This window comes from Salmo trutta, chromosome 19 (genome assembly GCF_901001165.1).
Source record: "Salmo trutta chromosome 19, fSalTru1.1, whole genome shotgun sequence".
Lineage (NCBI taxonomy): Eukaryota > Metazoa > Chordata > Actinopteri > Salmoniformes > Salmonidae > Salmo > Salmo trutta.
The window spans coordinates 53,773,621-53,800,767 of NC_042975.1; the positions used below are offsets into that span (position 1 = coordinate 53,773,621).

Below are 27,147 nucleotides of genomic sequence, written 5' to 3' on the forward strand. Positions count from 1 at the left end.
GTGGGAGGAGTTTGCACCGGGTGAAAAATGATTGCATTCTTTTGGAACAAGGCTGCCTCCAGGGCGCAAGCCAGGTGCCTTGATCAAAGCCCACGGCGTAGCCTAGGCTAGATTAAGCATGTGGAATAATGAGTAGGATTCTGTGTTTTGACATGCAAAAGTGATTGTTTTTGATGAAAACACTTTATCTGCCTTCCCAATGAAAACTAAACAAAAATATAAAGGCAACATGTAAAGTGTTGGTCCCATGTTTCATGAGCTGAAATAAAAGACCCCAGAAATATGCACAAAAAGCGTATTTCTCAAGAATGTTGTGCACAAATTTGCTTACATCCCTGTTAGTGAGCATTTCTCATTTGCATAGATACTCCATCCAACTGACGAGTGTGGGATATCAAGAAGCTGATGAACGGCATGATCATTACACAGGTGCACCTTGTGCTGGGGAAAATTAAAGGCCACTATAAAATGTGCAATTTTGTCACACAACACAATGTCACAGATGTCTCAAGTTTTGAGGGAGTGTGCAATTAGCACGCTGACTGCAGGAATGTCCACCAGAGCTGTTGCCAGAGAATGTTAATTTCTCTACCATAAGCTGCCTCCAACGTCGTTTTAGAGAATTTGGCAGTGTCCAACCGGCCTCACAACTGCAGACCACGTGTATGGCGTTGTGTGGGCGAGTGGTTTGCTGATGTCAACGTTCTGGACAGAGTGCCCCATGGTGGCGGTGGGGTTATGGTATGGGCAGGCAGGCATAAGCTACAGACAACGAACACAATTGCATTTTATCAATGGCCATTTGAATGCACAGAGATACCGTGATGAGATCCTGAGACCCATTGTCGTGCCATTCATCAAATTTCAGCATGATAATGCATGGCCCCATGTCGCAAGGATCTGTACACAATTCTTGGAAACTGAAAATGTCCCTGTTCTTCCATAGCCTACATACTCACCAGACATGTCACCCATTGAACATGTTTTGGATGCTCTGCATCAGTGTGTCTGACAGCATGTTCCAATTCCCGCCAATATCCAGCAACTTCGCAAAGCCATTATTTATTATACCAAAGAAAACAAGTGATAGACAACAATACAAATAAAAACAAATTAAAAACACTGTGTGAAGGTTGGAAGCCTTATATGAAAGCTTATATGAAAACCACACCACAAAAGTACAAAGTAAAAAAATCTAAAAAGTTTGTTTAAACAGATAAGAAAAACCTACTAAATATAGATGTATAAATGAATTGATCAGTAATCACCAAATATATATATATATAGTACCAGTGAAAAGTTTGGAGACACCCACTCATTCAAGGGTGTTTTCTTTATTTTTACTATGCTCTACAATGTAGAATAATAGGGAAGACATCAAAACTATGAAATAACACATATGGAAACATGTAGTAACCAAATCAAAATATATTCTTATTTTAGATACTTGCCTTGATGACAGCTTTGCACACTCTTGGCATTCTCTCAACCAGCTTCACCTGGAATGCTTTTCCAACAGTCTTGAAGGAGTTTGCACATTGAACCCTGTGACACACCACAGGATATCTTGGCCCTGGTAGATGCACAGCCGTTTGAAAAAACACATTGTTCTCTAACATAAACATAACTATATAGACAATTATATGTATGATCATGAAAACCTATTTTATGATCAACCGTGTCAAACGTTTTGGCTAAATATGAAATGATGCCAAAAGCTTATTCAGAGAGAACCATTGGGTAGGTACCCTCTCTGTGCGGTACAGTACTGAGGGCTGTAGTAACCAGTAGTGGTATTTTTTATATGGAAGCCATTTTTTATATGACATCTGATAACTTAACCCCCTGAGGCATCTGTTTCTCAAACTAGACGCTCTAATGTACTTGTCTTCTTGCTCAGTTGTGCACTGGGGCCTCCCACTCTTTCTATTCTAGTTATAATCAGTTTGCGCTGTTCTGTGAAGGGAGTAGTACACAGCGTTGTACGAGATCTTCAGTTTCTTGGGAATTTCTCACATGGAATATCCTTAATTTCTCAGAACAAGAATAGACTGACACGTTTCAGAATAAAGTTCTTTGTTTCTGGCCATTTTGAGCCTGTAATCGAACCCACAAATGCTGATGCTCCAGATACTCAACTAGTCTAAAGAAGGCCAGTTTTTATTGCTTCTTTCATCAGGACAACAGTTTTCAGATGTGCTAACATCATTTCAAAAGGATTTTCTAATGATCAATTAGCCTTTTAAAATGTTAAACTTGGATTAGCTAACACAACGTGCCATTGGAACACAGGAGTGATGGTTGCTGATAATGGGCCTCTGTACGCCTATGTAGATATTCAATAAAAAAATCAGCCGTTTCCAGCTACAATAGTCATTTACAACATTAACAATGTCTACACTTTAGTTCTGATCAATTTGATGATATTTTAATGGACCATTTTTGCTTTTCTTTTTCTAAGAGACTCCAAACTTTTGAACGGTAGTGTATTTTTTCAGTATGGTTAGACAATTCAAACATATATTTTATGGTGGAAAAATGTGTATGTTTCTGGACAATGCACCATGCTGCCTTGTTGACAACATGATCGGCGCAGATTACTGTTCGGTTTGAGAAGGGCGCTCCTCCCTCACCGCTTTTGTCCGTTCACGTCACAGGCCATAGATCAGTGCACTGCAGCTCAGGTTAATAGAACTCTCATTGACATTTAAACAAGAGATGTTTCAAACATAAATGACTCCACAAAGAAAGCACTCCAGGTCAGTGTTTGAATTAGGCTGATGCAGCACTTCTAATTTTCTATTGCTTGAGTACACATGAAAAGATGATCTGGTAATCTGCTTTCTTTAGAATATCTCAAGTACCGGCAGCTCTTCTAGAATATTCAATCTCTAGAATATGAACACAAGTATTTAAAAATTGGTACTGGCACCTAAAATGACCTTCTTCATTCCATTTCAGACACTGTGGTACTCATATTAACATGGTCTATTATTTTGACATCAATGCCACTTTTTTTGCCTTGTCAGTCTGTCTCTCTCAGAGTCAAAGAATAGAGGTAGAGAAATACACAGAAAACACCACCTCCCTTCCTCCCGGTCCCCTCCCTCCACCCCTCCCAACCTCTCACTCTCTCTCACACTATCGCCCTATCTCTCTCATTCACTCGTTCCAGCCTAGCGGGTGGTGAGGGAGGCAAGCAGTGCAGTGGAGTGAGAAGGAGAGACTAGGCAGGTGTTAGCTCATACTGTGTGAGAGAGTGAACAAGAGAGAGAGAGGGAACCAGGGAGTGAGAGAGATAGAGAGAGAAAAACAGTGAGGGCATGGTAAAAGGCTAAAGCGCTAACTGTATAGATAGAAGGCTGGAGGCAGACGACACATAGTGGAGAGAGAGATAGAGAGTGTTGTAGGACTAAGAATTTCAAGAGAAGCAGACACAGACTCCCAGAGAGAGCGAAAGAGACGTAAACACCATGCTAAGGAGGAAGAGGAGTGTGTCCTTCGGAGGGTTTGGATGGTAAGTGTGTGTGTGACAGAGATAGTGTGTGTTGTGTATGCAATTTTGCATATGGCTCAGTTTGTTGTGGCGTGTTTATGTGATTGTGATTGTAAGTAGTTTGTTGTATTGTTTGGGGGTGTGTTAGCTATGTTATGACAGTTGATTGTCTATGGCAGGGATCCTTGCTAGTTTGTATTTAGACTAGTTTGTGACTGCTAAACCAGGTAAGTGATAAGACAGAGAGCAGTAGTAGCAGAGTAACGGGATGATAACTATCTCTATCCCTCTATGATACAGCCAGGGTATTTGTTTATCCCCTAAACATCCCCTTTCTTTGTCTTCTTGCAGGTATGAGACAGCATATTTCTCTCCTCTTTTTCTCTCTCTCTCTGAGTGATACAGAGCTCTTTACCTCACTGAATCTCAGCTCGGCATACGGCCTGTCAAATCCAACCTGTGCCCAGAATACACAAGAGGCTTGTGTCTGTCTGTGCGTCTGTCCGTGTGTGTGTCTGTGCGCTCGCATGTGTGTGGGGTTAGAGAAGTTGCAAGACTTACACAAGCCTCTATTCAACCATTCACTTTCATACTCAATTTTCCTCTCTCCATTTCTCTAGCTCTCCATCTCCCTCCCTTTCCCTCTCTTTCTCCAGCTCTCCATCTTTCTCTCTCTATCTAGCTCTCTTTCTCCATCTCCATCCATCTCTCTGAATGTGTGAGAGGTAATAGTGAGGCAGTGTCAAATAATGCAGGAAATACTTTTTGGGGAAGGAGGGAAGAGTGGATATTAGCATTATTATTCCCTCCCTTCTCTCATCTGTTTCTCTCCTTTCTTCCTCTCTTTCACCTTCATTCTCTTCCTTTCTCCACCCCTTTATCAGCTATTCAGCATGTTTTGTTTCACTGTGGGCTAAGTCAGTTGAGGTGTGTGTGTTGTGTGGTTGATTTTAGCATATGGGTGGAGCTGTTGTGCGTGTGCGTGTGTGTGTGTGTGTGTGTGTGTGTGTGTGTGTGTGTGTGGCAGCACTAAATGTTTTATTTATGACCAGTGCGAACAGAGGTTTCAGACTCATCATATGAAGCTTTTAACGTTTACTGCTCCCACTGCTGCTCTCTTCCTACACCCTCTCTCCTTTTCTCTCCTATCTCTGTCTCCCACTTCTCTTCCCCTCTGCTACTCTCCTCCTGCACCCTCTCTACTCTCCTCTCCATCTCCCTCTTCTCTCCCCCTCTGCTACTCTCCTTCTACACCCTCTCTCCTTTTCTCTCCTTCTCTCTCCTCTACTATCTCTGTATCCCCCTTCTCTTCCCCTCTGCAACTCTCCTCCTACACCCTCTCTCCTTTTCTCTCCCTTCTCTTATCTCCCTCTTCTTCCCCTCTGCTACTCTCTTCACCTCTCTCTCCTTCCATCTCCCTCCCTTACTCCTTCATTATCTCTTTACAACACAGTGACACAGCAGGGTTAATGGTTACTGTGAGTCTGAGTTAGTTTGAAAATGCAAACGGAAAATAGAACATTGACAGACAGATTGACTTCTCATGATGGAAAAACAAGTGTTCACAAAAGATTACCTGTGTGTGTGTGTGCATTTGTGTGTGTATGTGTGATTGTTTACCAACAAAAAACTTTGGGATGGAAAATATGCAATGGCATGCACTAGTCACTGTGTTACTGATCATTGTCTTGATAACTGTGTGTGTGTGCGTGTGTGTGCGTGTGTGTGGTTTAAGGCAGTACTGGGAGGGGTTCCAGCACAGGAAGGGTGTGTTATAGTGTGATCTAGTCTCCCACAGAGATAGAGAGAGAGAGAGCGAGAGTTTGTGTGTGTGTGTCACAACAGCAGAGCTATGTGATGACAGCTTGTCAGCCATTAGTGTGTAATTCAGTGTAGTAAAGACCCTTCCTAAGGCGATAACATACATATGACAGACAAAACACTCACACACTGAGATAGAGAGAGGGAGGACAGGAAGAGAAGGAGAGAAAGAAGGTATGAAGGAAGAGATAATTAACAACATGCCTTTTATGCCATGGTGATTAAATTAAATTGTGTTTGTGTGTGTGTGTGTGTGTGTGTCTGTGTGTGTGTGAGTCAGAATGCGCACGTGTGTGTCCGTGTGCCAGCGTTCATACCTGCACGTGTGTGTGTGTGTGTGTGTGTGTGTATGTCTGTGTGTGTATGTCCATGTGTGTCTGTGTGTGTATGTCTGTGTGAGGGACATCTCTGGAGCCAGGCTGTGGAGGAAGGAAGTGCTTCACCAGTGAGGGTGAATGGGGTCGTGTGCCCCTGTTGTCATAGCTACATGACAAGTTAACTGAACATGTTCTCTATCCCTCTCTCTCTCCCTTCTATCTCTCTCTTCAGGGTTGATAAGAGTACTGTCAGTGCACTCAGAGCACGGTGAGTAGTACGCACATTCAAAAAGTATACACAAAAATTGTTCATAAAATTGGGTTTGCTGGAAGGAAGGGCATTCACGTCCACATGAATGCTTATAAGTGAATGCATTTGTGTGTGTGTGAGAGAGAGAGGGAGAGAGAGAGAGAGAACCATTGGGTAGGTACCCTCTCTGTGTGGTACAGTACTGAGGGCTGTAGTAACCAGTAGTGGTATTTTTAATATGGAAGCCATTTTTTATATGACATCTGACCACTTAACCCCTGAGGTGGATGTCCACGCTTCAGTGGAAATCTAATTAGCATAGTAAAAAAATCCCCATAAAAAGGGATCTGTTTAAGTTACAGATATGTTTTGCATTGGATGTGTCTCAATCCACCGCATCCGCCTATGTCGTACTTCCGCATCGGCGGTGAAAGGTGACAGAGCTCGAGCGGTGTTTCTCAGACCATTAAACATCCCGAAAATCGGCCTTCTCACAAAATCGTAAGTAGCGTCCAAACTATTATGAATCATTTGTGGAAAGATGTGACTCTCACGAACACGATGGCGTTCTTTGTTTGCTCCATGACCCCCACAAACTGTCTTGGTACTCGTCCGAAGTCGCCACAGCCGATCTGCCAACTTCTGTCTGTAGCGTCTAAACAGTTTGGGCTACACACTGATATGACCCCTCTGTGCAAAGGTGAGACTCACAGCCATACCGTTCTGTGGCTTTGTCAGTCACACAACCTCACACACACAGTCTTACAGATAATAGAGTCATACAGTGATTTTTGGCTGCATTTGCTGTTTGTTGTGGTTGCGTTTCAATTTATTTAGTACCCAATAGAAATGAATGGTAAATAATGTATTGTGTCATTTTGGAGTCACTTTTACTGTAAATAAGAATATGTTTCTAAACACTTCTACATGAATGTGGATGCTACCATGATTACGGAGGATCCTGAATGAATCGTGAATAATAATGAGTGAGGAAATTACAGACGCACATCATACCCTCCTCAAAATGCTAATCTCCCCTGTTATTGTAATGGTGACTACTTTATTACACATGTGATTACATTTGTCCCGATACTTTTGGTCCCCTAACATGGGGGGACTATGAACAAAACATGGTTCACCCGATGAATATACCCTGAAATTAAAGCTGACAGCCTCCACTTTAAACTCACAGGCATTGTTTGATTTGAAATCCTTTTTTATTTTATAAATACTTCACAGTCCCAATTATTATGGAGGGCACTGTATGTTATAAAGTTAGCAGCAGCAGTAATGTATAATAATCTGCTTGATTTATCCATGGATTTACCGTTGGGTATTATAGATCAAATCAAATGTATTTATAAAGCCCTTCTTACATCAGTTGATATCTCAAAGTGCTGTACAGAAACCCAGCCTAAAACCCCAAACAGCAAGCAATGTTTAGATGAGCGTGATGAATTGAGATAGTGAGACTGGAGGGTGTGCCAAGTCAGGTTAGCATCATGTAGGCTACATGTGCATATTCCTGTAGGCTCATGGGTCTGTGCGTTCGTGTATGCCTGTGGTGTGTTGTATTTGTATTCTGCAGGAGTCTACGGTACGTTCATATGACTGTGTATGCTTAGTCGGTTTGTGTATAACTTATTAAAGTTGGTTTTAAACTGTGTATGTTTTATGAATGAGTACTCAATGTCCATGTAACGTTCTAAACAGCACACTATCATCTTCCCTGTCATCCCTTTATTTAGAGCTTGACTCATTCATTCACACACTCTCACTCTCTCCCTCCACTCTCTCCCTCCCTCTTTTGTGCTCTCTCTCTCTGTGTGTGTGTGTGTGTGTGTGTGTGTGTGTGTGTGTGTGTGTGTGTGTGTGTGTGTGTGTGTGTGTGTGTGTGTGTGTGTGTGTGTGTGTGTGTGTGTGTGTGTGTCAAGAAAAGATTCTGATAGGTACTCATGCTCAAGATTAAGTAGCGAACTGACTATTTTACTGTTTTGAATGTTTGAGTGTTTTTGATGTTTAAATGTGTTTGTTTGAGTGTTTGTGATGTGTTTGATGGTTTTTGATGTGTTTGAATGTTTTTTGTGTTTGAGTGTGTGTTTTGGACTTTTTTGAGTGTGTGTTTTTGACGTGTTTGATTGTGTGTTCTTGACGTGTTTGATTGTGTGTTCTTGACGTGTTTGAGTGTGTGTTCTTGATGTGTTTGAGTGTGTGTTCTTGACGTGTTTGAGTGTGTGTTCTTGACGTGCTTGAGTGTGTGTTCTTGATGTGTTTAAGTGTGTGTTCTTGACGTGTTTAAGTGTGTGTTCTTGATGTGTTTGAGTGTGTGTTCTTGACGTGTTTGAGTGTGTGTTCTTGACGTGTTTGAGTGTGTGTTTTTGACGTGTTTGAGTGTGTGTTCTTGACGTGTTTGAGTGTGTGTTCTGGACGTGTTTGAGTGTGTGTTTTGGATGTGTTTGAGTGTTTTGGTGTTTTTCAGTGTTTTGATATGTTTGAGTGTTTTTTTGTGTTTCAGTGTTTTTGATGTGTATGAGTATTTGTGTTTGATAAGTTTGAGTGTATGTTTTTGTTGTGTTTGATGGGTTTGATGTGTTGGAGCTTTGTTGATGTGTTTGAGTTTGTGTTTTTGATGTGTTTGGTGTTTTTGATGTGTTTGAGTGTGTTTGATGTGTTTGATGTCTTGGAGTGTTTGTTTTTGATGTGTTTGAGTGTGTGTTTTTATTTGTTTGAGTGTGTGTTTTGATGCGTTTTTGATGTTTCATGTTTTTGATGTGTTTGAGTATTTGTTTTTGATGCATTTTTGAGGTTGAAGTGTTTTTGATGTGTTTGTGTTTGTTTGAGTGAGTGTTTCTGATGTGTTTTTGATGTTTTTGAGTTTTTGATGTGTTTGAGTGTGTGTTTTTGTTTTGTTTGAGTGTGTGTTTTTGTTTTGTTTGAGTGAGTGTTTTTGATGTGTTTGAGTGTGTGTTTGAGTGTTTATGTGTATGATGTGTTTTTGATGTGTTTGGTGTGTTTGATGTGTTTGATATCTTGGAGTGTTTGTTTTTGATGTGTTTGAGTGTGTGTTTTTATTTGTTTGAGTGTGTGTTTTGTTTGTTTGATGTGTTTGAGTGAGTGTTTATGATGTGTTTTACTGTGTTTGAGTGTTTATGTGTTTGAGTGAGTGTTTCTGATGTGTATGATGTGTTTTTGTGTTTTTGATGTGTTTGAGTGTTCGTTTTTGATATGTTATAGTGTTTTGATGTGTTTGAGTGTGTGTTTTTGATGTGTTTGAGTGTGTGTTTTTGATTTGTTTGAGTGTGTGATGTGTTGGAGAATTTTTGATGTGTTTGAGTGAGTGTTTTTGTTTTGTTTGAGTGTTTTTTATGTTTTTGAGTGTGTGTTTTTTTGTGATTGTTTTTGATGTGTTTGAGTGTTTGTTTTTGATGCATTTTTGAGGTTTAAGTGTTTTTGATGTGTTTGTTTGATGTGTTTGAGTGAGTGTTTTTGATGTGTATTTGAGTGTTTATGTGTTTGTGTTTTTGATGTGTATGATGTGTTTTTGTGTTTTTGATGTGTTTTAGTGTATTTGAGTGTTTATGTGTTTGTGTTTTTGATGTGTTTGAGTGTTCGTTTTTGATGTGTTTGTGTGTGTTTGATGTGTTGGACTGTCTTTGATGTGTTGGACTGTGTTTGATGTGTTTGAGTGTGTGTTTTTGATGTGTTTGAGTGTGTGTTTTTGATGTGTTTGACTGTGTGATGTGTTGGAGAGTTTGTGTTTGAGTGTTTTTGTTTTGTTTGAGAGAGTGTTTTTTATGTTTTTGAGTGTGTGTTTTAATATTTTTTGAGTGATTTTTTTGATGCATTTTTGAGGTTTAGGTGTTTTTGATGTGTTTGTGTTTGAGTGAGTGTTTTTGATGTGTTTTAGTGTATTTGAGTGTTTGTGTCACGTCCTGGGGCCTGTTGCACAAAACTAGGATAAGGGATTAAGCCAGGATATCTTGGTGATCCTGGCTCAATTGATCTGTAATCCGGTTGCACTAAAGATGGATAGGGGGCAGGAGGATATGTTATGGTATAAATTACCATGGAGATTTATTCTGTGGAGCTAGCCTGCTCCAGACCAGGCTAAATTCCAGGATCTATTTAATCTCATCCCTAATGTCAGTCAGCAGTCACCACAAATGGAAACCAATAGTTATTTCACTGCTCACTATACATTGTTATCACATATAACTAGACCCACTGTCATTAAACGTTTGTGATCATTAATTTCAATGATTTTGGATAAAAAATAATTTTTTGATTATGTTGCTATCATTAGATAATTTACAGTTTCCCATAGACTATAAGGCTATATATAAAATGATAGAATATTAGGGCCACAGAGGGGAAAAAAACACAAGTAATAATATTGTAACCGGTTGTTTTAAAGGAGGACAGTTAAAATGACAGATGTGGGGCATTTCGTGAAATTGTACTTCAGTATGGTTTCATAAACAAAGACATGCTGATGTGCCAGAATATTAAGTATCACATTGTCATAAGTATCAAAACTGTAAAAACAATATGTAGCTTTTCTGCAGAAAGAACCAGCCTCATAAATTTATGACTTTATCCTTTTTCTTCAGTGTGGCCCTAGTACTCTGGCATATAAACAAATACACATTCCATATGAATATAAAAACACAATGTGTAACATTATGTTCCTTTATTGAATAAGGACAAAACAAAGCAGGTAAACCATCAGCTCCTTTCGAAACTGAAGTCACAGTGACTACAAGATGGAAAGCACAGAATCCAAGCATATTATACAAAATGATACATACACATTCAAAGGTCTGTATATAACACACCCTGCATGTCTGCACACTAAAATAAATGCAGGACAAATCCATACACATCAACTGAACAGACAAATGAATGGATGCAGTAGCCTCCCTGCAGCCTTGTATTACACACAGTATACCGCACAAACATCATAAGAGGCCAAATTCGTAAAAAAACGAACCCAAAAAAAACCCAATTCCTCTGCCACCGCAGGACATATTTAACCAAAATTGAAAGCACACATACTAACTAAAATAATTCAACACATATTGGTCCCTTAGCAGCCGACCACTGTCGTCATCAGGGAAGATTGCCGGATTGTCCCAGTCCATGGCTGGTGGCACTCTGGGGGCCCTCTCCTTCCTCAGGCAGGCCACATTGTGGAGGACAGCACAAGCCACAGTAATATCACATGCCCTAACAGGGCTGACCCTTAATTTGTGAAGGCAGTGAAAGCGTGCCTTCAGGAGGCCAAAGGTCATTTCAACTCTGGCCCTGGTCCTGGCATGGGCATGGTTGTAGGCCTGCTGTGCTTCCTGGGGGTCTGTGAAAGGTGTCAGGAGAAAAGGCTGGCAGCCATACCCCCTGTCTCCCAGCAACACACCAGAGAATTCACCTGTCAACACAAAATCTCATCATTACTACCTCATAAACACAGTGATATTCTTGACACAGCCATGATGGTTATAAATAGGGGTTGTGTGGCTTACCTTGTGATAGGCACTGATAGATTTCAGAGGCCCGAAAGATTCTGGAGTCATGGACTGAGCCAGGCCATTTTGCCACAACATTGCTGATCACACAGTCAGCATTGCAGACCATCTGAAATCATAAGATGAGGAATATTACACCAATCAATGCACATCACTGGCAATGCAGAGTGTTCGTCAATGGACAATATCAAAAAGTTATGTTCACCTGAACATTAATGCTGTGAAAGGATTTCCTATTCACAAAATCGGCCTCATGGGCACCTGAGGGGGCTTTTATCCTTATGTGTGTGCAGTCCACTGCACCAATGACATTGGGGAAACCTGTCACACAAAGTAATGAGTATCCTACTATGTGTTAACAGTTGTCCTGTAATTTGTAGATCCTCTTACCTGCAATCCTATAGAACTCCTCTTTGATGTCACAGAGTCTTCTGTGGCCAGGGAAGGAGATGAAGACATCTGCTAATGCTTTGATAGCCAGACACACACTCCTTATTGTGCGGCAAATTGTGGCCTTGTTCAGCTGTTCTGCATCCCCCACTGAGTACAGGAAGGCTCCACTAGAAAAAAAGCGCAAGGCCACACAAACCATTTGCTCCACACTCAGTGCATGGCTCCGTGCAGTGCGGTGCTTAATCCTGGGACCCAGTAGTCTGCATAGATACCTGATGCCATCTGCAGAAAACCTGTATCTTTCATATAGATGGTCATCAGGGAAGGCCAGTGGGTCCAACCGGTCCCTGAAGACCCTTTCTCGCCTGAAGGCTCTCCTCAGCACAAGTGCTTCTTCATCCACCACATCTCGCACGAATGGGCATGCCATTGTCAGAGCAGAAAGGAACACACAATTTTGGGCCTTCATATAGGCTAGTGGCCACACCTGGTGCTGGGGGGGTGGGCAAAAGAGGGCGATGCCTTATAACGATGACTTGGTTGTACTGATTGCTGGGAAAATAAAAAAAACCTTAGAAAGATGCCACCGTCCTGTGTGCTCACAATAAGAGCTCATATGTCATGGCTCACTTGACTTTACGAGAATATACCTAATTTTTATTTTGAGCTGTGTCATCTTCTTGGAGCTGGGGGAGGAAAGAAAAATAATGATTAATACATTTGTGTTACAGTTAGCATACAGTGTACATTGAAGGCATATCTCACCTCCCTCAAGTTTTTTTATTTCAAGGTCCAGTTTCCTAATTGTCCTCTTTTTTATTTCGGACTCCAGTGCAAGATTTTCCATCTTTTTCTTCTTGTACTGAATGTCTATGTCTGCCAGTTCTATTTGGCGCCGGAGGTGGTTGCCATACAACTTTCTGATAGCTTGTGAGCTCTGTGAACACAATACAATTAGCGCAGCTGGAATTTGGCAGGATGTGGTGTCCTTTTATTAATACGCACTATGTTGCCAGGCTGGTTTTCCCACTGTATAGCATCTGGGTCCTGTAAAAGAAATTAGATTTTTTGATTTTGATGAGGACTCCTCACCATTGTAGAGTAAATAGTACTTTCACAGTCTTAACATGATACCTCATGCCTTCTGGAATCCAGAGAGATGGTCTCCTCCTCATCATCGTCTCCATCATGTGCTGTTGCTGCTGCACTGGGGCCTTCACCCTATCACATTTAATCGGATTCATATTGAAGCTAGTAGACAAGACATGCCAGGCCTACAGTATGCCTTTGATGGAGTACTCACTGGATCAGCATCGTCTGGTGCTTGTGCTGGTGGCTCTAACAGGAACACAGTGCTGCCAGACACTGCAAGGCAATAGGTAAACCAAAGTCAGACAGTCCAAATTGATTCAATATGAATGTGGTTGTATCCCATGTAGAGATGGAAGGACATACCTTGAATGAAGCGGGTGGCATCTTGGGAGGAACCTATGCTCGTCTCTTTCCCCCCAGGGATCCCCTCTAAGACGGGCCTGCCTTTATTTAGCTCCAAGGCCATGTCCTCTGCTGGGGTAAGGTCAGCCTTTGGTGACCCACCACCCGTGCCTTGTCTGTGGGTATTCTTTTTCACTGCTAAAACAGTACAGACAATGTGTGAGCAGGCACCTTCTGGGTACAATATATGCTTGTGCTTTGTTAAATATTAGTCAGGGACCATACCATTCTGCAGAATGTTCTTGTATTTGATTTTGACCTGCTGCCATGTCCGTTTTGGCCCGTTCATGTTTAATCTACACACACACACACACACACACACACACACACACACACACACACACACACATTTAATGGAGTCACACTGCAAAAAATTACTTGGTATTTTTGTCTTGTTTTCAGTAAAAATATCTAAAAATCTATCATAGCTTTATACAGTGTGATGGAGTTACTTTACACAATTTCACTCATATCTGCAGTGCATTTCAATTAAAAATTTAACCGTTTCATAATTACAGTACAACTGCATTTTTGGAGATGTGAATTAAATATTTGAATTGTAATTGTGATGTTTCAGCGGAGCGGTGACTGTGTAATTGTGCACTACTTACGCATTCAGGCGGTCTGCAATACTTTGCCACGCTTTTTCTCTTTGCTTTATCACTGTGGCGGTGTTGCCTTTCTTCTTAATTATATCTTTTACCTCCTCGTATGCCTCCATGAGGATTTGTGCTTCCGACGGGGAAAAGTACGCGGCTCTAGTTGCCATGGTAAATCAGTTAATCTGTGATCTGTGGCGGGGTCTATTTGAGTGAGCCGTGAGCGCGCACCTATCCAGGATTGGTTTCACCTGGCTTAATGAATCCGTGTCTGCTCATCCTGGCTTGGTCTTTGTGCAACCAATTAAGCCTGGACGCACATGTTTTGGCTTCATTGAGCTCAGCTGAGTCATTTATCCCGGATGTCTTAATTCTACTTTTGTGCAACAGGCCCCTGACCAGTAAAGGGGCTGTTTGTTATTGTAGTTTGGTCAGGGCGTGGCAGGGGGTGTTTGTTTAGTGTGGTTTGGGGTTGTTTGTGTTTTGTTCTATGTTAGTGTATTTCTATGTTATTTCTAGTTGGTCTATTTCTATGTGGTGTTTATTGGGTTGACCTTCAATTGGAGGCAGCTGCTTCTCGTTGCCTCTGATTGAAGGTCCTATTTATAGGGGTGTTTGTTCTATCGGGGTTTGTGGGTAGTTATTTTCTGGTTTAGTGTTTGTTGCACCTGACGGGACTGTTTGGAGTCGTTTGTATACGTGTTTATTTTGTTTGTCCTTCGTCAAATAAAAAATTAAAAAGAAGATGAGTATACATTTTCCCGCTGCGTTTTGGTCCACTCCTTACGACAATCGTGACATTATGTGTATGTGTTTTTGATGTGTTTGAGTGTGTGTTTTTGATGTGTTTGAGTGAGTGTTTTTGATGTCTTGGAGTGTTTGTTTTTGATGTGTTTGAGTGTGTGTTTTTGATGTGTTTGAGTGTTTTTGATGCGTTTGATGTTTGAGTGAGTGATTTTGATGTGTTTTAGTGTGTTTGAGTGTTTTTTATGTGTTTGTGTTTTTGATGTGTTTGAGTGAGTGATTTTGATGTTTTAGTGTGAGTGTTTTTTATGTGTTTGTGTTTTTTATGTGTTTGAGTGAGTGTGTATGATGTGTTTTTGATGTGTTGGACTGTGTTTGATGTGTTGGACTGTGTTTGTGTTGGACTGTGTTTGATGTGTTTAAGTGTGTGTTTTTGACGTGGTTGAGTGAGTGTTTTTGATGTGTTTGAGTTTGTTTGTTTGAGTTTGTTTAATGTGTTTGAGTGTGTTTTTGATGTGTTTGAGTTTTTCAAGGGATGCAAGTCTGTTGCATTGTTTTTTGTTTTAGATTGTGATGGACACTGAACCGTGTTTAGAAACCTTTTTAGTCCAAGTCTGCTACCAATACCAGCCTTGTTTAGGGCTAGGCTATAGTTTAAAGTAAAAGCTTTGATGCCATGCTTCTAGCCAGGTTCTTTCCAGGATGCAGAGTCAAATGGAGAATACATGGCCTGGTTACGTCATACTAATAGCAAAGTGGTCTACAGCTAGGATGGATCCCAGAGCCCTAGTCGAATATAGTGAATAGGGTGCTATTTGGGATTAAGCCCTGGACTGTACAGTTTAATAATTCACTATTATGTAATCATCTAATGGCTCCTACAGTAAGTCATGAATATAATCTTGTTACATTCTGTCTCTGGCACTTAGGGTGCTCTAAGCATAAATGTAATTGAGTGTGTGTGTGCCTGCACGCACATCTTTGCGTGTGTTTGTGTGTCTGATTGGTCGAAGACAGACACTCTGCTCAGTGTACCTTCAGAGGCCTTTCAAAATCAAGAAGTGTTTGAAAAACCATGACCAGGTGTCCGGTTCTGGTGGCATGCATTGAAACGGATGGCTTTTCTTTTGCAAAATAACTATGAATTGACTGACTTATTTTCAAATAATTGTCAACATATAACATCACATTAATGTGGGATGTTTACTATATTATAATGAACGATAACAGGTCTATTTAGTTACTGTAGCTGAAAACATGGCGACTCTCAACACCTGACAATAGAAAGAGTTTGCCACTACTGTCGAGATATTGTTAATGAGGAAATTACCTCTATTCTCGACTTGCAATTTAAGCCGATAAATGAATATCTTGCACTGCTCACTTCTAAAGTGGATACCTACACTACTCAACTAAAGTGAAAAGTTTGGAGACAGCGGTCAATGTGACAGAAGGGCGACTCCATGACCTGGAAACAAACTAAGCTAGAAAGGGAAATCAATTCCTGAAAAGAAAACAGAATCACTCAAAAATCATTCCTGTAAATTAAAGGTGCAGGTCACAGGACTTGCGTGGAAGCCGGCAACCCATCTTCCTTCATGAGCAACCTTTCTATGAACTGTTTGGGCAGGAGAAGCTAGGTCCCATGCCGTTGATAAACATTGCACATCGTACGGGTTCTCGCCGGAATGGATCTTGTTGTATGAGAGTACGAATGCACAGTTTTGAAGTCAAATGGCAAATTGTTCCCCCCGCAGTGGAATCGGGGGATCTGAGGAGGATGAACATCTACCCAGATCTGAGTGCCGAAACAGAGGGTGACCTACAATATGTGGTTTAATATACAGTACCACTCAGAAGTTTGGACACACCTACTCATTCAAGGATTTTTCTCTATTTTTTACTATTTTCTACATTGTAGAATATTAGCAAAGACATCAAAACTGTGAAATAACACATATGGTATCAGGTAGTCACCAGGATTGGTGGGTCCCCCACGGGACGGTTGAGCTAAAGTAGGCTAATGCGATTAGCATGAGGTTGTAAGGAACAAGACAAATTCCCAGGACATAGACATATCTGATATTGGCAGAAAGCTTAAATTCTTGTTAATCTAACTGAACTGTCCAATTTACAGTAGCTATTACAGTGAAATAATACCATGCTATTGTTTGAGGAGAGTGCACTGTTATGAACTTGAAAATGTATGAATAAACCAATTAGGCACATTTGGGCAGTCTTGATACTAAATCTTTAACAGAAATGCAATTGTTCGTTGGATCAGTCTAAAACTTTGCACATACACTATTGCCATCTAGTGGCCAAAATCTAAATTACACCTGGGCTGGAATAATACATTATGGCCTTTCTCTTGCATTTCATAGATGATGGTACAATTTTTTAAAATGTTTTTTTCTTTGTATTATCTTTTACCAGATCTAATGTGTTGTATTCTCCTACATTCATTTCACACTTCCACAAACTTCAAAGTGTTTTTTTTCAAATGGTGTCATGAATATGCATATCCTTGCTTCAGGCCCTGAGCTACAAGCAGTTAGATTTGGGTATGTCATTTTAGGCAAAAATTGAAAAAAAGGGTCCGATCCTTTTAACAAATCAAAATATATTTTAGATTCTTCAAAGTAGCCACCCTTTGTCTTGATGACAGCTTTGCACACTCTTGGCAAATAGCCATTTGATAAGGTATTCGGAAGTCTTATGGCTTGGGGGAAGAAGCTGTTAAGGAGCCTTTTGGACCTAGACTTGGCACTCTGGTACCGCTTGCCGTGCAGTAGCAGAGAGAACAGTCTATGACTAGGGTGGCTGGAGTCTTTGGCAATTTTTAGGGCCTTCCTTTGACACCGCCTGGTATAGAGGTCCTGGATGGCAGGAAGCTTGGCCCCGTGATGTACTGGGCCTTACGCACTACATTCTGTAGTGCCTTGCGGTCGGAGGCCGAGCAGTTACCATACCAGGCGGTGATGCAACCAGTCAGGATGCTCTCGATTGTGCAGCTGTAGAACTTTGAGGACCTGAAGACCCATGCCAAATCTTTTCAATCTCCTGAGGGGAATAGGTGTTGTCGTGCACTCTTCACGACTGTCTTGATGTGTTTGGATCATGATCGTTTGTTGATGATGTAGACACCAAGGAAAGAAGCTCTCAACCTGCTCCACTACAGACCTGTCGATGAGAATGGGGGCGTGCTCGGCCCTCCTTTTCTTGTAGTCCACGATCATCTCCTTTGTCTATATCATGTTGAGCAACAGGTTGTTGTCCTGGCACCACAATGCCAGGTCTCTGACCTCCTCCCTATAGGCAGTCCATTTTTTGGAGTCTTTTAATGCTAAAATCAGTTCTTTAAAATCCATTTTCAAATGTTCCGAGCTAGCCCTCCTGATGTCGTTTGACCCCACATGGACTACGACAGTGTCAGCTCCCGGCATCTGTGGTAGAACAGTCGGAAGCAGCCTTGTTATGTCCTGTACTCGTGCTCCTGGATAGCACAAGGTTTTTGCCTTGGGGACCGAGATGTTTCTCACCGTAGAGCTGCCTATGATGACAGCTGGTGATGTTGAATGGGCCAGTCTCTCAGGCAGCCTCACGGTCTAATGAGGCTGGGAGCTCAGAGGATCTGAACCCGAGGTAGAAACCACCGGAGAGGGAGACAGAACTGAGGACGAAGACACAGGTAACTTCGGATCCGATCTTGATTGGGAAGCCACCAAGGACGAAGGCGCCGGAACCTCTGGATCCAGGGCGGCAAAGCTGTTTCTGGTCTGTGTCAGTTCCGGGCTCAACATCTCCATGGAGACTCCCGTTGCCAGAGGATGCCCTCCTCGACTTCCACGGCGAGTGGCGTACCTCCATGGCTGGTTGGTTGGGTCGAGAACAGCTCCGTTATACAGGGAAGGAGGAGATCACTTCGGGGATGGAACCCTGCCTAGCACACGCCAGTCGGCTGTGGAGAGCCGACACGGCGGTGAAACTTCCACCAGACCAGAGGTGGAAGGATAAAAACTGTGACTGTACAGTATCTTGCTAGCCTCAAAGCTATCATTTGTCAAATGTTTTAGGCTGTTGCCCAATGCAACACCAAGCACCAAACCCACTTTCTCTCTTCTTGATCTCTAGATTATACACTCTCAATGCCTGGTGAACCAGGTGGGATGTACTGTATATTGTTTAATACAATTACCATGTGACATGGTTATTATGTCATATTATCTGTCATAATGGCTCTGGAGGGGATGGCTGCCATTTTACGGGCTTCCAACCAACTGCTATTTTGTTTGTTTTTTCGCATTGTTTGTTACTCATTTTGTACATAATGTTGCTGCTACCGTCTCTTATGATCGAAAAGAGGTTCTGCAAATCAGATCAGCGATTACTTACCTCGAACTGGACAAAGATTTTTTCTTTAATGAGTCCGACTTGAAGGCTGTACTGCTTTGTCAAAATAAGGCCCTAATTTCCGTCATCAGCATAAAGAAAAGACAGAGGAAAAGGGGGAGGACGGTGGGGTGCCTTGTAAGAATTCGCCAACGAGTAGGTAAACCACCACTTCCCTCAGTATATTTGGCCAATGTACAATCATTGGAAAACAAACTAGACGATCTACGATTAAGACTATCCTACCAACGGGACATTAAAATCTTATGTTTCACCGATACGTGGCTTCTCGATGCATTGGCATTGTGCTAGTGCGCAATGTCTAAATTTAAAGAAGTCACAAGGTATTGCTTGCCTGAGGTAGAATACCTCATGATAAACTGTAGACCACACTATCTACCAAGAGTTCTCATCTGTATTATTCGTAGCCATTTATTTACCACCATAAATGGATGCTGGCACAACGAGGGCGGTCTTAGAAAACAAGAAAATGCCATAAGAAAACAAGAAAATGCTCATCCAAAGCGGCGCTCCCAGTGGCCGGGGACTTTAATGCAGGTAAACTTAAATCCGTTTTATCTTATTTCTACCAGCATGTAACATGCAACCAGAGGGGGAAAAAAATCTAGACCACCTTTACTCCACACACAGAGACGCATACAAAGCTCTCCCTCGCCCACCATTTGGGAAATCAGACCATATTTCTATCCTCCTGATTCCTGCTTACAAGCAAAAACTAAAGAAGGAAGTACCAGTGATTCGGTCAATAAAAAAGTGGTCAGATGAAGCAGATGCTAAGCTACAGGACTGTTTTGCTAGCACAGACTGGAATATGTTCCAAGGATTCTTCCGGTGGCATTGAGGAGTCATTTACAACATTCACAATGTCTACACTGTATTTCTGATCAATTTTATGTTATTTTAATGGACAAAAAATGTGCTTTTATTTCAAAAGCAAGGACATTTCTAAGTGACCCCAAACTTTGGAATGATAGTATATGTTAACATTGCCAAAGCAAGTGGAGAAGATAATAAACATAAGTAAAAAAAAATGAAGAAAAAATGAACAGTAAACATTACACTCACAGAAGTTCCAAAAGAATAAAGACATTTCAAATGTCATATTATGTCTATATACAGTGTGGTAACGATGTGAAAGTACAAAAGGGAAAATAAATTAACTTAAATATGGGTTGTATTTACAATGGTGTTTGTTCTTCACTGGTTGCCCTTTTCTTGTGGCAACAGGTCCCAAATATTGCTGCTGTGTTGGCACACTGTGGTATCTCACCCAGTAGATATGGGAGTTTATCAAAATCGGGGTTGTTTTCGAATTCTTTGTGGATCTGTGCAATCTGAGGGAAATATGTGTCTCTAATATGGTCAAAGGTCATTCACAGTGGTTAGGCATTCTGCCACTGTGTACTCTCTGTTTAGTGCCAAATAGCATTCTAGTTTTCTCTGTTTTTTTGTTAATTCTTTCCAATGTGTCAAGTTTGTTTTCTCATGATTTGGTTGGGTCTAATTGGGTTTCTGTCCTGGGTCTCTGTGGGGTGTATTTGTGTTTGTGAACAAAACCCCAGGACCAGCTTGCTTAGGGGACTCTTCTCCAGGTTCTCTCTGTAGGTGATGGCTTTGTTATGGAAGGTTTGGGAATCGCTTCCTTTTAGGTGTTTGTAGAATTTAACTGCTCATTTCTGGATTTTGATAATTAGTGGGTATCGGCCTAATTCTACTCTGCATGGATTATTTGGTTTTCTACGTTGTAGACGGAGGATATTTTTGCAGAATTCTGCATGCAGAGTCTCAACTTGGTGTTTGTCCCATTTTGTGAATTCTTGGTTGGTGAGCGGACCGTTGTGGAAGTTAGCTGTGGCGATGATGTTTAGGCCAAGGTGTGTATAGTTTTTTGTGTGGTCTAGGGCAACGGTGTCTAAATGGAATTTGTATTTGTGGTCCTGGCGACCGGACCTTTTTTGGAACACCATTGAGATTTACTGTCAGGGCCCAGGTCTGGCAGAATCTGTGCAGAAGAACTAGGTGCTGCTGTAGGCCCTCCTTGGTTGGTGACAGTAGCACCAGATCATCAGCAAACAGTAGACATTTGACTTCAGATTCTAGTAGGGTGAGGCCGGATGCTGCAGACTTTTCTAGTGCCCTCGCAAATTTGTTGATATATATGTTGAAGAGGGTAGGGGTTAAGCTGCATCCCTGTCTCACCCCACAGCCTTGTGGGAAGAAATGTGTGTTTTTTTACTATTTTAACCTCACACTTGTTGTTTATGTACATGGATTTTATAATGCCATATGTTTTTCCCCCCAACACCACTTTCCACCAATTTCTATAGCAGACCCTCATGCCAAATTGAGTCGAAAGCTCTTTTGAAATCATCAAAGCACGAGAAGACTTTGGCTTTGTTTTGGTTTGTTTGTTTGTCAATTAGGGTGTGCAGGGTGAATACATGGTCTGTTGTATGATAATTTGGTAAAAAGCCAATTTGACATTTGCTCAGTACATTGTTTTCACTGAGGAAATGTACGAGTCTGCTGATAATGATAATGCAGAGGATTTTCCCAAGGTTGCTGTTGACGCATATCCCACGGTAGTTATTGAGGTCAAATTTGTCTCCACTTTTGTGGATAGGGGTGATCAGTCCTTGGTTCCAAATATTGGGGAAGATGCCAGAGCTAAGGATTATGTTAAAGAGTTTTCGTATAGCCAATTGGAATTTGTTGTTTGTGTGTTTGATCCTTTCATTGAAGATACCATCAACACCACAGGCCTTTTTGGGTTGGAGGGTTTTTATTTTGTCCTGTAGTTCATTCAAGGTAATTGGAGAATCCAGTGGGTTCTGGTAGTCTTTAAAAGTCGATTCTAAGATTTGTATTTGATTATGTATGTGTTTTTGCTGTTTGTTCCTTGTTATAGAGCCAAAAAGATTGGAGAAGTGGTTTACTCATACATCTCCCTTTTGGATAGATAATTCTTCATGCTGTTGTTTGTTTAGTCTTTTCCAATTTTCCCAGAAGTGGTTAGTCTATGGATTCTTCAATTACATTGAGCTGATTTCTGACATGCTTTTCCTTCTTTTCCGTAGTGTATTTCTGTATTGTTTTAGGGATTCACCATAGTGAAGGTGTAGACTCAGGTTTTCCGGGTCTCTATGTTTTTGGTTGGACAAGTTTCTCAATTTCTTTCTTAGATTTTCGCATTCTTCATCAAACCATTTGTCATTGTTGTTAATTTTCTTCGGTTTTCTATTTGAGATTTTTAGATAAGATAGGGAAGCTGAGAGGTCAAATATACTGTTAAGATTTTCTACTGCCAAGTTTACACCTTCACTATTAGAGTGAAACGTGTTGTCCAGGAAGTTGTCTAAAAGGGATTGATTTTGTTGTTGCCTAATTGTTTTTTGGTAGGTTTCCAAACTACATTCCTTCCCCATATAGCATTTCTTAATATTACTCAGTTCCTTTGGCGTTGATGCCTCATGATTTAGTATTGCTCTGTTCAAGTAGACTGTGATTTTGTTGTGGTCTGATAGGTGTGTCAGTGGGCTGACTGTGAACGCTCTGAGAGACACTGGGTTGAGGTCAGTGATAAAGTAGTCTACAGTACTACTGCCAAGAGATGAGCTATACTTGTACCTACCATAGGAGTCCCCTCGAAGCCTACCATTTAATATGTACATACCCAGCGTTCGACAGAGCTGCAGGAGTTATGTTGTCATAGTTGTGCCTATGGGGCCATATTGGGGAGGGAATGCTGTCACCTCCAGGCAGGTGTTTGTCCCCCTGTGTGGTGAGGGTGTCAGGTTCTTGTCCGGTTCTGGCATTTAGGTCACCACAGACTAGTACATGTCCCTGGGCCTGGAAATGATTGATTTCCCCCTCCAGGATGGAGAAGCTGTCTTCATTAAAGTATAGGGATTCTAGTGGGGGGATATAGGCAGGACACACAGGAGGACATTTTTCTCTGTTAAGATCATTTCCTTTTGAATTTCTAGCTAAATGTAAAATGTTCATGTTTTGATTAATTTAATGGAGTGAATTAGGTCTGCTCTATAGAAAATTAGCATACCCCTGAGTCCCTTCCCTGTTTCACACCTGGTAGTTTGGTGGATGGTCCCGCAGGTCTGGGAGAGTGTCTCGCTGGTCTGGGAGGGGTGTCTATTGATCTGTTGCTCCTGTGTGAGGTGTTGGGGCTGCGTTTAAGAGCGATGTCGTTTAGATTCCGGGCGAAGGTGGGCACTGCTGTCTTGTATAGGTGGACCTGGTCATAGAGGCTGTTCAAGTCAAAATTGGCGTGTTGGGCCAGGAAAACATTTGGTTTTGAGGCACAGTCATGGGAAATACTTGCGTTTACCCGCTGTATGGTAGCAGGGTGGAAGTCTTTTCGTGGTAGCAGGGTGGAGATAACCACTTGTGCATTGAGGAAGAAGCTTTTTCAATTTCTCCGTTCAGTGCTGTGGCGACCCTTTCCTGCTGTGTTCTCAGGTCGTTTGTGCCTGTGTGTATTATTATGTGGCTGTGTGACCCTAGTTGGTCCTCAGACAGATGGTCTAGGGCGCGCTGGGTGTTTGGACACCAGAGTTTAGACACACTGTGCTTGGGAGAATTTTTTTTTCTTCTTGTATATATTTCCCATTTGAGTCCATAAGGAGTACAATCTGTGTCTTGTGTATGTCCTCAGTGGGTGTGGGAGGGTTGTCAGGAGGGCTATCAAGGTGACTGACGGGGGGTGCTCAGAGGGGTGAGATCCCCTGGGCTTGGGGTTCTTCACTTGTCTGTTCTGCTGTGATGTCGATGCTTTGGTCAGGGTCTGGTGTGGACTGTTCTGCTGTGGTGTCGAGACTTTTGTCGAGAGCTGAGGTGGGCTGTTCTGCTGGCTTCTCTGTGGGGGTGGCCACCTCTCTAGTGGGTTGTTCTCTGTCACACGCCATCCCCCTCAACCTCTCCTCCAGCAGTCTGATCCTCTCCTCACGTGCTCTGTTCTTCTCCTGCTCTTGCTTTTTATATTGTTGATGTTGTCTCACCACAGTCCAGAGTGCAGATATGTCTCTCTCCACCTCCAGCTCTCCGGGTCTGGTTAAGGGGGTGTTGTTGTGCTGGACTGTTGTCTGGGTCTGTGCTGACTGGAGTGTAATCACCTGCTGTTCCAGCTCCACCTGCCTTACCTCCAGTTGGGTAAATTCATCCTTCATTTCATTGAGGGGGTAGTACTCTGTGCTGGGAGGTTGACTTTCCACTTGGGGTTGCTCGTCTGTGGGGTTATATAATGAAGAGATCTGGTCTGACCCAATCGGGATGGGGGTATCTTTCTCAAGGGAGAGCTTCTCCTGCTGAGCAAATTCTTTGATTAGGTGAAAGTCCAGCTGAAACTTTTTGGGGTTGCCCTGTGCCAATACTGTTCCAGACTTATGGAGATGTATATTAGCTGACTCAGAGTCCTCGTTGTCTAGTATCCTGAGTTTCCACCCTTCGTTAACACCCCCCCCTCTTAACAGAGGGGTAGTGTGCTAATATAGCACTGTACCATGCTAGGGGATGGTTTGTGTGGAAGATGAGGTTGCTGATGTTCCCATTTTTATAATAGTCAGCAAAAAGTGTCTCAGGATTTTCCATAAGGAGCTTCATTTTGTGATCTTTTCTTGCCTTATCATTCTTTACATACACAGGGGTTCTGTATTTTAATTACCTCTGAACAGCGGGAGGCAGCTTCTAAGGCCTCTCCATTTGGTTGGAGTAGACTGTGCGACTCTCCTGCCATTGTTGGGCTAAAGGGCTTTGACACCTCTCACTTGAAACGTCAGTGCTAATTGAAGTTGTATCAAGCTTGGCAGCCTTAATTTAGCATTCAGTCCTTATAAAGTAATGTCATGTATTTTTCTTCTTGGCTTTTGGAAATGAAATATAGCTTCAGACTAAACATTACTCACTCAGTTCCAGATTGGATGTCTTAGACTTATAATTACTAGTCTGCAGCTAGAAATTACGTAAATCTAGTACGAGAATACCGACAACCGCCGAAACATCTATACTAAAAACATGGTACGCCTGATGTATTCATTACAACAGACACTATCCAGAGCCGTGGGGAAAGCAACAAACACTAAGGACATTGTGACTTCTGGGGAAATTAACCAGAGGCTCCTCCCTGAAGTGATGTTATTGTCTCAGTGTAGAACAATAGTTATTATGCCCTTCATCTATTTACCAAGCCACAGCCAGTCTACATTTGGAACATGTATTTTGCCTGTTGTCAAGTCTCTCCACAGATATTGTCCTGCTTTTATGAACATCCTACATAATATGTGTAGAATGGGTATTTCTATCCTAGTATTAACGATAGCAGAACAGCTTAAATAGAAAATAAAATTAGGGAATATAAAATACAATTGTAGTTTTTGCAAAGTTGAATGTAAGTCATGATAGCCATTTTAAACTAATAAAACAACTGAAATAGAATATTAAGGGATACAGTGTAATACAGTACAATAGAACAGTATATGATAGATCAGACTGAAATGGAAACGAAAAGAAGAGTGTAGACTCAACCTTGGCTCACCTCTCTCTCTGACATAAATGCTGTTCTTTGTTGTTCTAGTGTTCAACATTAACCTACAGTCTCAGCCTCCTGGCACAGAGGGAGAGAGGAAGGGGGAGAGACACGCTGGAGAAAGAGAGGGGCAATGACTGCGATGGGGGATAGTAAGAGAGTGGGTTGTAGAGAGAGGGAGATTGAGAGAGAGAGTTTGTCCTGTTAAATGTTTCAGCAGGTTGTGTAACTCTGGATCAGTGGTTGAAAACAACAAAGAGCATTTCCAGATCTATGGTTTAACAGTGTCAATAAACACGCTGTCTGTACCCATGTGAAAAAATACTATAGGATTCTATGATTAAATACAATGAAGTCCGAAAAACACTGCGGACATGACTGTAGTATACTGTAGTATTTGCAGTTTACTATAGTTTAAATACTGTAGTAAGAAAAACTGTGGTGTATATACTATAGTAATTATTGCAGTGTTTCTGCGGACTGTAGTATTTACTGTATTATTTTTGCAGACATTACTGTAGTATTTACTATATTGTTTTTGTTTTATTATCTTTGACATAGTAGTGGGTGCTTTGTCCTTGAGGAAACCTACTGGACAAAATACTCAAAGCAAATTTATACCTGTAGGTAGGTAGGACTGTGGTCTGAATGGATAGTTCAGTGCTTCTGCTCTTTTCTATAACCTGTAGGGAACACAATATATTATCTATACTTGGCATGTAGGTTTCTCACTTATGGGTGGCACAAATTGGAGTACGGGAGATGGGAATAGGCAGGTTATATGCAAGTTAAATACTGTAGTATATACTATAGTAATTACTTTAGTTTATTGCATACATTACTGTAGTTATTACTATAGTATTCTACAGTATACTACAACATCTAATAGTAGGTACTACACATGATCAAGGTATACTACTGTGTGTAGTGTAGTATTCTACAGTATACTACAGTTTACTACATAATTCTATAGTAAGTACTGTAGTATTCTATAGTAAACTGTGTTTTTTCATGTGAGTAGCATAGACTGAATAAAACTAATGGTCTGTAGCTGCCTGTGAGCTTAAAGCATGAGAACCACCATGTTAAACAAACCATTATGCTTTCTGGGGTGTATTCATTAGTCGCACACTGTAGCAAAATGTTTGTTGCAAAATGTTTGTTGCAAAACGTTTTGCAACGAAATACTAGAGTTTCTATTTAAAAGATGCTGTTAGTTCCCTCCCTGTTTCGTTCCATTTGCAACTGTTTGCTTTTGTTTGGTTCCTATTGAATACACCCCGTTGTCTAGTTTCTGAACGAATTTCAATCGACTTTCACTTAGAAAGTACCATGATGGTCTTAGACAAAATCATAATATCAATGGTAGCTATGTGTTAACACTTCCCTGCTGTGCAATATTCAGGCAATAGTAGCACATCAAACTTCAAAAGTAGTTTGAATACCATTGTTAGGGCGCTCATGCTGCCAAACATACCCTACTGCGACCTGTATGCTCTCATTGGCTGGCCCTCGCTTCATATCCGTCGCCAAACCCACTGGCTCAAGGTCATCTATAAG

The 27,147-nt window shown here is 41.5% G+C and overlaps 1 protein-coding gene across 3 annotated transcripts in view; it reads left to right on the forward strand.

Moving 5' to 3' along the window:
- Nucleotides 1-3,165: 3,165 nt before the first annotated feature.
- The window catches only part of rap1gap2b (RAP1 GTPase activating protein 2b), a 93,749-nt gene continuing 69,767 nt past the window's right edge, over nucleotides 3,166-27,147 (forward strand). For all 3 annotated transcript variants that reach the window (XM_029701745.1, XM_029701746.1, XM_029701748.1), the window contains exons 1-2: nucleotides 3,166-3,517; nucleotides 5,867-5,902. In XM_029701745.1, coding sequence (XP_029557605.1) covers nucleotides 3,474-3,517; nucleotides 5,867-5,902 — 80 coding nt within the window. In that variant the 5' untranslated portion in view covers nucleotides 3,166-3,473. The remainder of the gene's footprint in view (nucleotides 3,518-5,866; nucleotides 5,903-27,147) is intronic.